Here is a 16,162-nt window from a genome sequence, read left to right as displayed (position 1 = left end):
TTAAAGACGGTCCTTTTGTTGACGGGTAGCCAGTGGAGGTCCCTGAGGTGGGTAGAGATGTGTTTGTAGTAAGGGAGGTTGAGGATGAGACGTGCTGAGGCGTTCTGGATGCGCTGGAGATTTTTCTGGAGCTTGGCCGTTGTTCCTGCGTAGACGGCATTGCCGTAGTCCAGTCTGCTGCTAAGAAGGGCATAGGTGACTGTTCTTCTGGTTTCCACGGGAATCCACCTGAAGGTCTTGCAGAGCATTCGAAGGGTGTTGAAGCATGAGGACGAGATGGTGTTGACTTGCTGGGTCATGGAGAGTGAAAAGTCAAGTATGAAGCCGAAGTTGCGTGCATGGGTGGTGGGCGTTGTGGGCGACCCCAGGGTGGCCGGCTACCAGGAGTCATCCCATGCTGACTTGTTGGGGCCGAAGATGATGATCTCGGTCTTTTCTGAATTCAGCTTGAGGTAGCTTGCGGTCATCCAGTTGACAATAGCAAGGAGTCCGGTGTGGAGGTTGTTCTTGGCGGTTGCGGGGTTCCTCGTGTGGGAGAGGATGAGCTATGTGTCGTCTGCGTAGGAGATGAGGCCGTGAGATCGGACGATGTGGGCGAGCGGAGCCATGTAGATATTGAAGAGGGTGGGGCTGAGTGAGCATCCCTGGGGGACTCCGCAGATGGTCTTGGTGGCCTTTGTCCGGAATGGGGGAGGCAAACTCTTTGTGTTCTTTCGGAGAAGAAGGAGGTGAGCCAGTCCGGGGCTCTCTGGTGAATTCCGGCGTCAAAGAGGCGTGTGCGAAGGGTTTGGTGACATACAGTATCGAAGGCTGCGGTGAGGTCGAGGAGGATGAGGGCAACGGTTTCACCTTTGTCAAGGCTGGTCCTGATGGCGTCAGTGCAGGCGATGAGGGCGGTCTCAGTGCTGTGGTTTTTGGGGAATCCAGACTGGGAGACGTCGAGAAGGGCTGTTGTCCTCCAGGAAGCGGGAAAGTTGTTGGTTGACTATCTTCTCTATGACCTTCGCGGGGAAGGGGAGTAGGGAGATAGGTCGGTAGTTTTTGAGGTCTTCGGGTCGGCTTTGGGCTTTTTGAGCAAGGCGTTGACTTTGGCATGTTTCCAGCTTTCCGGGAAAATGGCGGCCTCGAAGGAGCTGTTGATGATGGTCCGGAGCTGGGGAGCGATGATTTGGCTGGCCTTATTGTAGACGTGGGAGAGCTGGAGTGGATGGTGCTCATGATTTTGGTGGTTTCCTCATCGTTCGTCGGGGTCCAGGCGCTCAGTACATTGGTACATCAGGGTGCGATGGGGTTGACCATGTCAGTGGTGGTGGTGGTGGGGGGCGGCGTTACAAAGCTTCCATGTATGTCTGTGATCTTGTGGTGGAAGTAGATGGCGAGGGAGTTGCAGAGGTCTGAGTGGGGAGGGTCGGTGGAGCAGGACTTGGGGTTGGTGAGTTCCTTGATGATGTTGAAAAGCTCCTTGCTGTTGTGTGCATTGTTGTCAATCCTTCTTTGTAGAAAGATCTTGTGGTGGTCCGGATGAGCTGGTGGTGTTTGAGCATGGCTGATTTGAGGGCGGTGAAGTTGCTCTCTGATTTTTCTTGGCGCCAGATTTTCTCAGCTTTCAGGCATTCTTGTTTGGAGGCCTGATGGTCTGCGGTGAACCAGGGAGCTTTCTTGTTGACGCAGGTGTTGCTGGTTTTCTTCAGTGGAGCAAGGGTGTTGGCGCAGTCGTCAAGCCATTGTTTGAGGTTGAGGGCGGCGGTGTTGGGGTCGTTGGTTTTGGGTAGTAGGGACTGGGTGAGGTTGGAGATCTTGTTCCACTTGCGGTGATGGATCGGATGCTGTTGGTGGTGGGTGGTGGGCTTCAGGAAGGAAAAATGAACGCAATGGTGGTCAGTCCAATGGAGTTCGGTGCTGTGAGTGAAGGTGATGTGGCTGCTGGAGGAGAAGATGGCATCGAGGGTGTACTCGGCTGAGTGGGTGGGCTAGGTGACCAGTTGCTTGAGGCCGAGGTTGTCCAGTAGGGCAGCGGAGTTGCAGTCGCTGGTGTTCTCCAGGTGGAATTGTAGGTCGCTGAGGAGCAGGTAGTCCGAGGAGGTGAGGGTGTGGGAGCTGATCGTGTCGGCGATGGCGTCGCAGAATTGGGGGCGGGCCTGGTGGTCTGGTGGTCTGTAGACGAGGGTTCCTCTCAGGGTTCCTCTCAGGGTGGTGTTGGCGTTGATGTGTATCTGAAAGTGCAGGTGTTCTGCGGCATCCAGGGTGTCATGGGTGTCGATGGAGATCCGGATGGAGCTTCTGTGGACTATGCCGATTCCTCCTCCTGGTTTGTTGATGCGGTCTCTTCGGGTGATTTTCTAGCCCTCAGGGATGGCTATGGCGATGTCTGGTTCTGATGAGGGGTTCATCCATGTTCGGTGAGGAAGGCGATGTCAGGGGAGGCTGATGTGAGTAGGTCCCAGAGCTTGATGGCGTGCTTGTGGACGGAGCGCGTGTTGAGGAGGATGCAGCTGAGATGGTTGGGGTGTCTGGTGTTGTTGTGGTGCTTGGTGGCTTGATTGCAGGTGAAGCGGCACGAGCGGCAGGCAAAGGGTCCGTGGTTGTGCCTGGGGGAGGCCTGGGCGCAGGCGGTGGGCCGGTCGGGGTTGAGTGCGAGGAGCTCAGCAGTGGTGTACTGGCGTCTGGAGGCGTGGGAGGTGCGAGGGGCAGGGGGATGGGCGCTGGGTGTTGTCCAGGGGCGGACGGGCGCAGACGGGCTTCACTTTGGCGCGCCAGTGGCGCAACGGCCGCCATTGACAAGGGGAGGTGGGAGGGAGGAGCAGCTGGGAGTTGGGAGGGGGTGGCGAATGGGGGCACGAGGTGGGGCGGGGCTGCAGGGGACGACCGGGCAGATCAAGCAAAACAGAAACGGGCAGAAAAAGGCAGAGATGTCAAAAAAGGCAAAAGCAGAAAAACGGCACACAAGCACAGAAAACGGATGGCAAGGCAAACACACAAGATAACAAGACCAACACACAATACTTATGTCTACCACTAGACACCAGGGATGAGGCGCAGGCGGGTGGTGGAGGGCCTCGAACTCGCGGCAGCAGTGAGGGCAGGTTTAAGAGCAGTTTAAGAGGACTGCAGAGGGCAGTCTGGTGAAGCTGCTCGGCGTGCAGAGTGGTTCCTGGCCTTAAGTCAGGTCAGGGGTTGACATCTTGTATGCAATGTTGTCTACTACTGAATCCACTACAGAATCAAGGTGACAGTGAGGAAATTATCATATTCCTTTGGTAATTTGCGCATATGAAATCATAAAACTGTGTGTACAGGAATAATACAAAATCTTAAAATGTGATGATAGAAAATTTACAATAAGTGATCTACAGAAATGTAAAAATAAAGGCCCATATTTATACTTTTTGACTCAAAACTGCGCTGTCTGGTGTGCGTTAAAAAAAACGACGTACACCAGGCAGCGCCGGCGTAGGGGGAAAATGGCGTATGGGCGTCCACAATTGGTGCAAGTCAGGCTGAGGCAAAAAAATCGCCACAACCCGATTTGCGCCATTTTTTTACGACGCCCATCCCCCATTGAAATGACAGGAGTCATGCCCCCTTGCCCAATGGCCATGCCCAGGGGACTTCTGTCCCCTGGGCATGGTCATTGGGCATAGTGGCATGTAGGGGGGCACAAATCAGGCCCCCCTATGCCACAAAAAATAAATAAAAAAAAATACCTACCTGGACTTACCTTAATGTCCCTGGGGTGGGTCCCTCCATCCTTGGGTGTCCTCCTGGGGTGGGCAAGGGTGGCAGGGGGTGTCCCTGGGGGCAGGGGAGGGCACCTCTGGGCTCATTCTGAGCCCACAGGTCACTTAACACCTGCCCTGACCCAGGCGCTAAAATCCGGCGCTAATGCGGGTTTTTTAGACCCGCCCACTCCCGGGCGTCATTTTTGTCCGGGAGTATAAATCCGACGCATATGCATCGGAGTCATTTTTTAAGACGGGAACGCCTACCTTGCATATCATTAACGCAAGGAAGGTGTTCATGCAAAAAAATGACGCTAACTCCATGAACTTTGGCGCTAGACGCGTCTAACGCCAAAGTATAAATATGGAGTTAGTTTTGCGTCAAATTTGCGTCGAAAAAAACGACGCAAATTCGGCGCAAACAGAGTATAAATATGCCCCAAAATGTTTCTGCAAAACAAAAGAACGTGAGAATAAGTCAAATGCTTTAATTGAAATGTGAATGAACTCCCGCATGCACACTTCCGGTGACATATTTTGCAGTCAGGCCTATTTTACACGTAATTTGCAGAGATCTGTACTGATGTGTAAAATCAATCCTACCTAAAATTAGTGGTCTAACTCGCTGGGAAGATCTTTATCGAAACAGCTTCTTTCTTGCACAGACAGAATACATGGGTGACACACCGGGAACCCCTTAGAATGTGTTCACATACCTTAGACTGAAATGCAGCTCCAGAGACCCTGTCTTAGATTTCTCGTCCGAACCTCCTATCTTCATCACGCTAATAACATGGTACTGATCACAAGTACTAAACATCTGATTTGCTTTCTCTATTGCTTTGCACAGATGGGGTTCTCTAGCCCTCAGGGAAAGGACTGCCAGAGATGGGAAGCAGAATTGGGAATTGAACTTTCTAATGAACAATGACATTATTGTTTGTAGACAGGCCAGATATCCTCCAGTAGTAGACTCTGGATCATTCATTATAAGTTATTTCAATGATCTTCCTATACATAGGTTTGGACTGAGACAAGATGATCAGTGTACTAGATGTGGAGTGTCTGGTGCAGATTTTCTACACTTGACGTAGGTCTGTGTGGCAATATGATCCTTTTGGCGTGATGTGTTAGCTGTGCTGGCCATTATGGTATATGAGGACCTGCAGCTAACCCTGCTGATGTCTTTACTGAGCCATGTCAAAGAATATCTGCCTTGTGTAGGCGGTATCTGGCACCAGCATTTTAGCTAACTAAGAGAAGGGTGGCCTGCTACTGTGGAAGAGGGCATGCACCCAAGGTCAAGAACTGGACTGCAGATTTAATATACTATAATGATAAAACTTAATTTATATGCTGAACTCCTGCAACCCCTTCTAAACCTCGTGATATTTGGCAACCTCTGCACAATAACCTATAGACATATTCACCAGATCCCACTTCAAATGTGCAACCGGACCCCAACCCAGCTCTTGACAGTGCATAAGGGTAACCCCTTACCGCAGAGCACACAAATCTGATGGATGGACGAACTACGGCTTCCAACATCTTGGGCATATACCTCACATTGGTGTACCATTAGTGTATGACTATAGTGTTTATTTGGTGAATGTTCGGGATGACTCAGGGGTAGTCTGGACCTGAATGTTTCCCTGGATATAGTGTTGCCATATCGTATGTATGATGTAACTTTGTTGCAGTAGTTGAAATCGATAAATAAAAAATGGAAAAAAAAAACAGAGAGCACAAACATTTATTACATGAATAATTAGGATGGCTGATATTTGTCAATAACAAACAGATACAGTAGTTTGCTGATGTGATTAACATCTAAACATTCTAGATCCAGGGCATTAGCAACCAAACTCAAGATTGGCCCCCCATGGTTTCCACAGCATATTGGATAGACTCATTTTGGCTGACCAACAAATTGTTAATTCGGTGAGATGCTAAGGGAGCTGGGACGGGAGGGGAATTCTGCATTAGACACCCTCCTGTTTGAGGCAAGTTAGCACATTGCCCAGTGCTAGAGATTTCTGATGTCACTGGTAATTTCTGCAGACCACCCAAGAGAAATGACCAGTGCCATGGCATGCTGGGTTCTGCCTTAGAAAGAATATTTATGGCAATATTTCTTGTCCCTGACAGCTTTCAACAGTGTTTTTGCTGTAGGTATCTGGGATAAGCAATTGAGGTACAAATATCTAAATGCTGGTCTCTTATGGGGCCACAAGTCCTGTGACTCTAGACCAGAAGGCCTTTTCCAGCATGTATGAGAGATGGTATCTGGGTGTTTGTAACCCATTTTCCACTAATGGTCACAGACTTACTGATGTAATGTTCATGTGGTAGGACAATGTGCCTTGCATGTTGTCTCCGTTCAGCCTGAGGTTAAGCTGGTTTTGATTGTAATCATGAAGTCTAATTGTATCCCACTGCCTTCTAAGAGTATGGTATTGTAGCTAACAATATAATGTGCATGGCACCCCAGTTTACTTTGAGAGTGAGCTGTCATGGTTAGGACGCGACCGCAAACCCCGCTCCTTGTTTTGTGGTTTAATGGCACCTGCATTCATTTTGAAACTGGTGACGCACAGTTATCATAGTTTAGCCTGCAGAATGCCATTGTTCTTTCTTAGGTGTGTCCTCATGGCCAAGGTGCCATAACCTGGATCCATATTATATCCACTTCCCATTTTGGCTACATCATGATAAGTAAACTACAAGCCATTTCTGATGTCATTCCTGTTTCTTCTGAAAAGCACTTTTGAAATTACTTCTTTGGTTAGGATATTGCATTGCATGTTGTGTCTCAATTAGTCTTCATCTCTCCTACATGCAAGTCTTTGATCCTTTGTCTTGGGACATCCGTTCTCCAAATAGGCCTTCAATCTAGGGACAGCTTCACTTAGGGCCAGATGTAGGAAGCATTTTGCATGGTGCAAACTGCGAAAATTGCAGTTTGCGCCATGCAAAATGCCGATTGCGATGCTCATTCACAATTTGCGAGTCGGTACCGACTCGCAAATTTTAAATGTGACTCACAAATAGGATAGGGTGTCCCCTTCCTATTTGCAACTCGCCTCGCTATGCGAAATTGCTTTGTGAATGCGAATGCGGTTGCAAAGCAATTTGCAGTTACCACCAGTGTCACACTGCCAAACAGGGTTTTTCACAGCAGGCAGTGGTCCAATGGACCACTGCCCACTCTGAAAAACCGAAACCAAATGGTTTTTTGCAACTCGTTTTCCTTTAAGGAAAACGGGCTGCAAAATAAAATAAAAAACTGCTTTATTTAAAAAGCAGTCACAGACATGGAGATCTGCTGTCTTCAGCAGGCCACCATCCCTGTGAGTGCAGGGACTCGCTATGGGGTCGAAAAATGCGACCCACCTCATTAATATTAATGAGGTGGGTCTTTGCAACCCCATAGCGACTCGCAGACGGTGTCTGAGACACCGTTCTGCATCCGATTTTGCGAATCGGAAATTGCGAGTCGCACCGACTCGCAATTTCCGATTCGCAAAATTGGACCTGCCTACATCTGGCCCTTAGTTTCTTGCCAACATGTGGCTGGGTTTGGATGTGAGAACCCTAACCTCTTAACAGTGATTATACAACTGATTGTGTTGGGTGTCATCTCTTCCTTACTCTTTAACTCTTTTAGTTTTCTATGTTAAGATCACTTAAACACTACCTCTGAAGATGTTCAGTCGGACTACTTCACATATTTCAGGTCCAGTGTGGCTGAGCGAGAAGGATCAACCCTCTTATCCTTTGAGAAGGGCTGTGTCTCATTTTCACATGGGTGAAGCTACATACACAAAATTCCAAACTTGATGGAAGTTTCATATGAAAACCTTTACAGGAGCGAGAAGCTGAAGGTATCCTGGAGGTATTCAGGAGAATGAATAAAGTGGTATTGAACATTTTGCCAAGATCTCTGTATGTTGCCAAAGCCTTGTCTGCCAGGTTCCCCTTGGGCACTCTGCTAAGCATAAAGCATTAGCCTTCACTTAGACCATCAAGTCCTTACATGTGGCTAGATTAGTACTAAACATTCCAAGTTATAAATAAGAGGTGGGATTCCCTAACAAAGAGAGCAGCTTTTTGGCTGCCCAGGTAATCCCAGCACTACAGTGGTTGTATGAGACTAAACAGAAACTCTGGTTTACTATACAATAAGAACGTTCAGAATTTACAACGAAAGACCTTCTTAGGATAGCCTTAACACACCACTATTTTCCATTGGGCGAAACTGAATTAAATACAGAGATGACATGGGAGAGACTTCACTAGCATAGACTGCATATGTCCATGTCGAAAGCACCATCCAGACTGTATAAAGCATTGCAATAGGTCCGACACCTCCTTGTCACCATACATGTCTGGTGGAGACAGGTGATTGAGGGAGAGATATTTAGGAAGATTCAGTGGTTAGTATTCCCACAAAAGCAGCAAGGCCTTCCATTTGTTTGCAGTAGGAAGAAAATGCTTATAAATTGAGCCAAATGTGGGAGGTCACTCCAGTACAGTTGAATGTCAGGTTTGGAAGATCTAGCAATTGTTGCTGGGGTTGTAACTAGCCATGCAGTGTAGACCACATGTGATGGACCACATGTAAATGTTCTGAAAGGATGTTTGGTCCATATTTAGAGATATCACAGGCATTCCGCCCCTCACAATCCACTAGTCATTCAAATCTGGTACGTAGACAATGAATGAAATCAATCACAGGTAGGCTGATAACCCATGCGATATCTGCAGCTCGACCTGACCAGAGCCCGAGGTGTCAAATTCCCAGTTCTTAAACCATATCAATTTGGTGGTTCAAAGTATGAAATATTAATGCCTTTGAGATTCCAATGAGGATCATGTGGAACAGAATAGCAAATGTAATAAGTTTTGAGGTATTTCCTCCAATATGTTACATGAGTAGCAGCAGTGTGCTTGTGCTCTCCTCCACTGAGATTACTGATGACCGTGAATGCTGATACAATGACCTCACCATGATTTTGCTGAGGCGTCACTTTGAAAGCTTGGGATCTAATTTTGCAGGAAAGGGTAATGAGGGGTGAGTGCCACATTCCCCCCATTCCATTTGTATACTCTTGTCATGAAAATGTCATGCTTATTGGTTTGAAAAGATGCTCTACCAACAAAGCCAGGGAAATTTGTTTAAAAAAAATAATCATAACAGATTTTAATTCATTTGCAGCATTATTTCTGTGTGATAGATGTAACTGAGCTCTGGTATCTACTCTTTTTGTCAAAGCAGTTACATTAGTATTAATTGCTGCAAGACACAGGCAGAAAAACAACTCATAAGGATTTATTTCATCTTGGTGAAAGCGTCAGCTTCTTCTGCATGTCCCAAAGGAACCTTCATGTGCAGTGAAGAAAAATGAGTTTATTTTAGTGCATTAGTTGGGTTCCACAGCTGTGTCAGCATGTTCCATGCACTTGCTCTTAGAAATAAACATCCTGGGTACAGGTTTTGAATGTATTTCCCCTGAATATTCCTTGTGTGCACGTTTCGGATGGAGAGCTGTCACAAATTTCCATGGTTAAAATCAAGAATTCTGTGGCAATCCAGACATTGGGTCCATTCAGAATAGTGATTCAGGCATACAACCTTGAGAATACATATATATTTCTGAGAGGTGCCTTTGCACTAAGTCATTAGTGCTGTATTTCATTTCTTACAGAAAACATTTGCAAGAAGTATATGTTTATGTATCACAAATTGTCTTTGATTCTTAATCTTTCCTTTTCATATGCTGGTGTTTCCCGCAGAGGCACCCCAATTCTCCAGCTGCGATTGTGCCAGAATACAATGCTCCAGCCCTGATGGAGCTACTGCGGGAAAAGGAGGAGACCATTCTGTCATTGGAAGCCGACATGATCAAATGGGAGCAGAAGTACCTGGAGGAGACCGCGATGAGGCATTTCGCCATGGATGCGGCTGCCACAGCTGCTGCCCAGAGGTAGGCAGGCAGTAGGGAAACAGAGGCCTGTCAGCAAATACAGCGGAGTGGAACAGTCAGTGACTCCTAAGACTTCCTGCTCAGATGGTGTATTGAAAATACTAATGTAGGACATCTTCTGTTCCTAACTTTTTTAAAACAAATTTCTTGAATTTTCTTCCATGCAATATCACAAGTGAACATAATAAACAAATATACAGTTAGCATCAGAAATCACAAACATATTTCTGGCATTTTATTTCAATACACGCGACCATGAGTGATCATAGAAAGGGAACATAGAGGAGGCATATAAGTATTCCACTGTGCAGCACTTTGGGGGTTATTCTAACTTTGGAGGAGGTGTTAATCCGTCCCAAAAGTGACGGATTAACCACCAGCCGTATTACGAGTCCATTATATCCTATGGAACTCGTAATACGGCTGGTGGTATATCCGTCACTTTACCGTCACTTTTGGGACGGATTAACACTCCTCCAAAGTTAGAATAACCCCCTTTATCTTTACTTTCTACCCTTTTGTTGCTGCCCTGAATGACACCTCAGGAGTCTCCCTCAAGGCCCATACATTTCTCATAATTTCCTCATATCGTTTTATGTGTATTAGGACATCCCCTACACTCAGATATGGGGATTGCCAGTATTTGGCTTCTCTCCATGTCCATTTTCCAGTAAGCCACAGACTGGGAGTTGTTGGATTCCTCCACGCTTGAGTTCCTAACATTTTAACCTTTTTGTATTATGCTGTGATCTGGTTCACCATCATAAGTGACTTCCAGTTTCTTTGAAAATTCCATTTTGAATCAGTGCTGAAAGCAGTTTTGGATGGGCTTTTAGAATGTAGTCAAGACTGAGTTGTATATGGCCGATCACTGTGACGTAGGCATAGTAGGCAAATAAATCTATGAACTGGCGTTGGGACCAAAATAGTTACCATTGGCTGAGATTATTTTAAGCATTCCATAAATGAGCTTCTACTTCTTTTCCAAGTGTCTAGGTTTTCGTCATTGTTCATGACTGAAAGAAGGCTTACACATGCGACCAACTATACTTATCGTATACTAGCATCTCACCAACACCTGCAAAAATGTATTAAGTAAATTTGAAATTTGGTGATTGTCTTCTTTTACATGGTAAGCGAGGTAAACATGGTTAAACAATGAGAGGCCCATTCATATTTTGGCTAGAAAGGTGTGCATGCTAGGGTAAATGATTTTCTAGAAAAATGCCTTGCTGCATTTAGGATTAGAGCATCGTCCTTAGTGTAGGCCTTACTTTGAATGATATTAGTTTGTATATCAGATCGCTTGTTATGTGCAGGTTATTTTAAAATCTGGTATTAACCATTATAAAAACAAATACCAGTTTGAAGCATCAACTATTGTTTCAAAGTTAACATTAAAAAGAATCATACAACTCTGCAGCTAGCAGGCAGTGCCAAGCATGTACTTCATTGTCTTCCTTCTACGTTGCACTTCCATTCTCCACTTCCCAAAAGATTTGAGCCTCTGAATCCAAAGAGAATGGGTCTGTTTTACGCTGAATGTAGACATGAAAATCTCATTAACCCATGAAACAAAGGTATCGTCAAACGACATAGAGTTATTTCAAAACAGGAAAGTTGCTTCTTTTGATTAGGAACACAGACATAAACTCTTCCTTTACTTGGAAACCTCTTTCATTAACAAGATTCCAAGGTTTTCAACCGCACTTTACCAAAAACCTATTGACACCTTGCCAATACTATTGAAGTGCTAAAGGTCAATCAGTTCCTTTTTTCATGACAGTATAAAAAAAATGTTAATACATAAAATTACCTTTCCAGTGTAACATCAAAAAAACTGGTTAGTGTGCAGTGTGCATGCCACAGAAAGAAATGTATCCTAACCTAATACAGAGACACTTGAGTAAAACTTAGTTAATATACACAAACGTTGGTTATCAAACAAGTTTATTTGCCACTATACCTGGGGCTAGATTAAATAATATTTTGCTGTAATTTACTCTTGTAGTACTCCTTGCTTACTCCTAAAAGACAAGAGTGAGCCTCACGTACCTCATGTGTAGTCTTGGAGTTCAGGAGAAAGCCAGGATTACTACAAAACCAAGTTGCATTTAATCAGAACAAAATATTGCTGAATCAGGCCCATCGATTGGAGCCTTAAATATGTAACCTGTAGTGTAGGACTACCATTTACAAAGTATTTTATGGCAAAATTATAAGCAACTAAAAAAGTAAATTTAATACGGAACATCTAGAACAGGGATACTCAAAGTACGGCCCGCGGGCCTCATGCGGCCCCTCGGGCACAGGCGCACTGGGCAGCTGTTTGCTTGACTCCGCACTAACAAAAATATTAAATACACACAATAAATCATTTATTTATCATTTATTCCAAACTCAATTGGTGTTAAAGAAAGGATGTAACTAGGGACTCTTGCACTTAACTTTAGAAACGCCTTCATTTTTAAAGACATCTTGCAGCATAAGTGTAAAACTAAGACAGTCGCTTCAAAATAAAAAAAGTGTATTTAGTTAACATGCAGAACCTTTCCGTCTTAGTACAATTTATTTTATCAGTGCATTGAGATATATTCATTTAAAAGTTATAGTTTTCAAACATACATTTGGAAACAAATTTGGAAACATTAATTATTTCCCTTACCCTGAGAACACCACCAATAGTAAATTAAAGAGGCAAGTCACTTGGGTTCCTATCATACATGAATCATGTATTTCGAGGTCATCTTAAATGTGATAATGCAGAAAAAGGAGGGAAAGTGACACTAAACAATTGCCTAGGATCACACAATTTAGAAAAGTGGGTAAGCCGGGATTAATTCCAGGTTTTCTGGTTTCCTATCCCCGTAGCCACCCAACCCGACCGCCACTACCCTGGCATCAATGCGGCCCCCAGGCACATCACAGACCAAACTTTTTGGCCCCTGGGAAAATGTTTGCGAGTACCCATGATCTAGAAGATGCCTGTTCATACTGTATAGTAACTGCCGGCTTGTGGTGGCATGGTTAAGATTACAATCATTACTCAGTGTTAAATATATTTCTTATGTTTTTGTATTATGTTACATGTTATTTTCAGGTAAGTATCTTGAAAAAACTGTTCTCTTCAGATTGCAGCTAACAATGGGCATTGTATCACCTTTGAGTTACTTTTAGTGCACACACTGTTGATGAAGCATTGGGCCATGGTGGGAACCAGAGGACTTTTATGATTCTGTGCCTGAAGCATTTGTCACATAATTAAAAATGCAGTGCATTTACCACATCATTTTCTGTATAATTTGAAAATTTTGTAGAGTTCACAAAACTATATTGCTTCTATTTTGGATGTAAAGAACACTGCCAGAAAATGTGCCACACGCGTTGCAATTTCTGCCAAATAATTTGGTCGTCCATGCTGCATTATTCCAGTAGCTCAGATAGTGGTACAAATCTACAAAGTGGTTTGGTGGCTGTCATCTACATTGCACAATAATTTGTGAAATATTTATCATATATAACTGTCCACATGAAATATGGCTTTTATACCACTGCGTTTTGTGCAATGAAAATACACAAACATGTAATATATATATGATACATAATATGGTACAGTATTTTCATTGAGAGTTTGTTTTGGTTTTGGTGATGACCATAAGGCCTTAGGCTGAGTGGTTTCTAAATGTCACCATAACCCCGAGATTATATATATATTACTGGCTACTCTTTATGCCATTTTTATAAGATCTCCACCTAATTTGCAGATTTCAAAAATAAAGTTTTTACCTAAAATGGTTAAAATTAATAGGTCCAGAGAATGTGCAGCATATTTTTTGTTTATGTTGCATATTTTAGAAAACCTTGCTTCATAATGTGGCCCTCCGTGCCATAAAATCGTAGTAACACCAACAATGGGAAAGCTCTGCAGAGTGGTTTTGGGACTGTCATTCTGATTATGAAATCCATATTTCACAATTTAACGTGAAATATTTTCAGTAACATTTCCAGTATCCCTTTACCCTGGCACGCCATACCTCATATTTCCTGGATTTCATAGCTTGATTGTTTTTTTTCCAAATTACTTTATTCAGGTGTATTATTTTACATCTTGCGATAATAAACTTGTCTCTGTGCATTGCATTTTGAAAAAAAGGATATGTTCAAGTTCCAAAGTTTTCCTTTTGTGTTGCTAGGGATACCACAATTATTAACCACTCGCGGCATGGCAGCTACAGTGACAATGCATCGGCAATCCGGATGTGGCAGGAGGAAGAGCAGATTACGCAGGCCAACCGGCGGTGTCTGGACATGGAGCACACGTAATAAACACTATTGTCATATCAGCAAAAAATTGTATCGGCAACGTAACTCAGAGATCTTCTTAAAATATTATTGAATCAATGTGAATTAGAAAAAGCAACTTAAATATCATCATCTCTTATCATTAAATAATATTGTTTTATATGGCAGCTTTAAAAGGATGAATTGTAATATTGCTAGCGGTCGTCCATGGTGAAAACTGTTTACAATCCACAACAGTACATAGGACAGATAACCCTGAAAAACCTTTGGTTTACCACTGAGGTTGAGAAGCATCTGCCTTCATCTTCTCATCTGTCTGGTGTGTCTAATTGACGTATGTGAATTAATGGAAAAACGTAAACTGGGAAGCCACACTTGTGGACACCAAATCATGGGAAACCAATTTTAATGAGAGACAGTTTTAAGGAATAAAAATACATCAACAATGAAAGGAAACAATTAAAGAAAAGATCATTTTAAGAAGAAAATCCAAAATTACTAATAAACTTGGGTGGAGTTTTTGACTGTCGGGGTTTTTTGCCTCTGGGTAATGTTTAAGGGTGATCAGGGGTTTTTAGGAGTCAGGAATGGGTGGAGTTCAGGCATAGAATGGGATTTTTAAGTTTAAGGGATGGATGAAGTTTAGGGGTAGTGAGGGTTTTTAGGTATCAGGAATGGGTGGAATTTAGGAGTGGTGAGGGGTAGGAGGTGTTTTTAGGGTTCAGGGAGTTTATGGGTATGAGCTGTTTATAGGGTTCAGGGATAGGTAGAGTGTAGGGGTTTTATGGTTCATTTATAGTTGGAGTTTAAGGCTGGTGAGGTTTTTTAAGGTTCAGTGATGGGTAAAGGTTAAGGGTGGTGGTGAGGTTTTAGGGTTCAGGATTGGGTGGAGGTCAGGGTGTTAAGGGGATTTAGGTATTCAGGGAAGGGGGAGTTGAGTGGTAGAAAGGATTTTAAGGGTTCAGGGATGGGTGGTAGGGTGGCGAGGGTATAGGTGAAGTTTGGGTGTGGTGAGGAGTTTTAAGCAATCAGGGATGAGTGGGGGTTAGTCATAGAAAGGGTTTTTTTAGGATTCAGAAGTGGGTAGAGTTTATTGGTATGGTTAGTTAATGGGTAGGGAGGGGTTTTAAGTTTCATGAATACGTGGAGTGTAGGGGCAGAAAGGTATTTTAGGGTTTGGGGATGGGTGTAGTTTAGAGATCAGGAATGGTGTACTTTAGGTATAGTTAGGAGTTTTTATGTTTCTGGGATGGGTGGAGTTTAGGGGGTAGAAGGGGCTTTAAGGGTTCTGGGATGGGTGGAATTTTGTTGTGGTGAGGGTGTTTTAGCAGGCAGGATTTGATGGTGTTTAGGGGTTGTAAGATGTCAGGGATGGATGATGTTTATGGGTTGTGAGGAGTCAGCAAATTAAAAGCATCTAAAATAATTGTTTATCAATGTAAAAGATATAAATCTGAAATAATGTCCCCTGAAGTAAAGCTCTGAACTAAAAATCTCCAACAAATCTTTCTGAAAGTAACATCTGCAACCATTGCATTTACACCTTAAGAAATAAGCATCCTAAAGCTAATTTAAAACAAAACAACATTCTATTAACTGGTTTCAATGAAATGGTAAATGCCATGCATTCTGAAAATTTCAATTAACAGTTTAGGTGAAATGGTTTCTCAGTAATGGTATTCCATTAAATCATTTTTCTATTTTATCACGTACAACCGTGTCTGATATGTATTTAGATGTTCATAAATGTTTAAAAATTCCTGTCTATCCACTACCCAATAGCATGCTTCCCAAAGATATATTGCTCTCATTGGTTTGAGGTCATGTGGAATTTTATTCCTTAACGCATTGTTTATTCAGTCACTCGGGTCCCTAGCATTCTTCTTACTCCTTAGATCAGGTGTCTCCTCTCTACTTCCACCGTTAACCTAGTTGGCACCTTAATTTTGAACTTCACTACTTCTTGTGTGTGTGTGTTGGCCATCAGGAAGCAAAACGTTACATGGCACCATTCAAGAATGTGTGGCCTTTGTAGTTTTTATAAATATCAACTTGTCCAGCACCCTATGTCTTTCATGGTGTCCTTACCTCCAGTTTACCTGACCTTTCTAACTGTTGCCTGACCATCATGTTCCTGCATCCTCCAATATAATT

General features: G+C 43.7%; 1 protein-coding gene across 4 annotated transcripts in view; it reads left to right on the top strand.

Annotated features, from left to right (window-relative positions):
- The window catches only part of AMOTL1 (angiomotin like 1), a 294,817-nt gene that overhangs the window by 252,129 nt on the left and 26,526 nt on the right, over positions 1–16,162 (top strand). For all 4 annotated transcript variants that reach the window (XM_069202417.1, XM_069202419.1, XM_069202418.1 and 1 more), the window contains 2 exons: positions 9,516–9,706; positions 13,900–14,025. In XM_069202417.1, coding sequence (XP_069058518.1) covers positions 9,516–9,706; positions 13,900–14,025 — 317 coding nt within the window. The remainder of the gene's footprint in view (positions 1–9,515; positions 9,707–13,899; positions 14,026–16,162) is intronic.

Source organism: Pleurodeles waltl, chromosome 8, assembly GCF_031143425.1.
Source record: "Pleurodeles waltl isolate 20211129_DDA chromosome 8, aPleWal1.hap1.20221129, whole genome shotgun sequence".
NCBI lineage: Eukaryota > Metazoa > Chordata > Amphibia > Caudata > Salamandridae > Pleurodeles > Pleurodeles waltl.
This window is presented reverse-complemented; position numbering and strand designations above follow the sequence as displayed.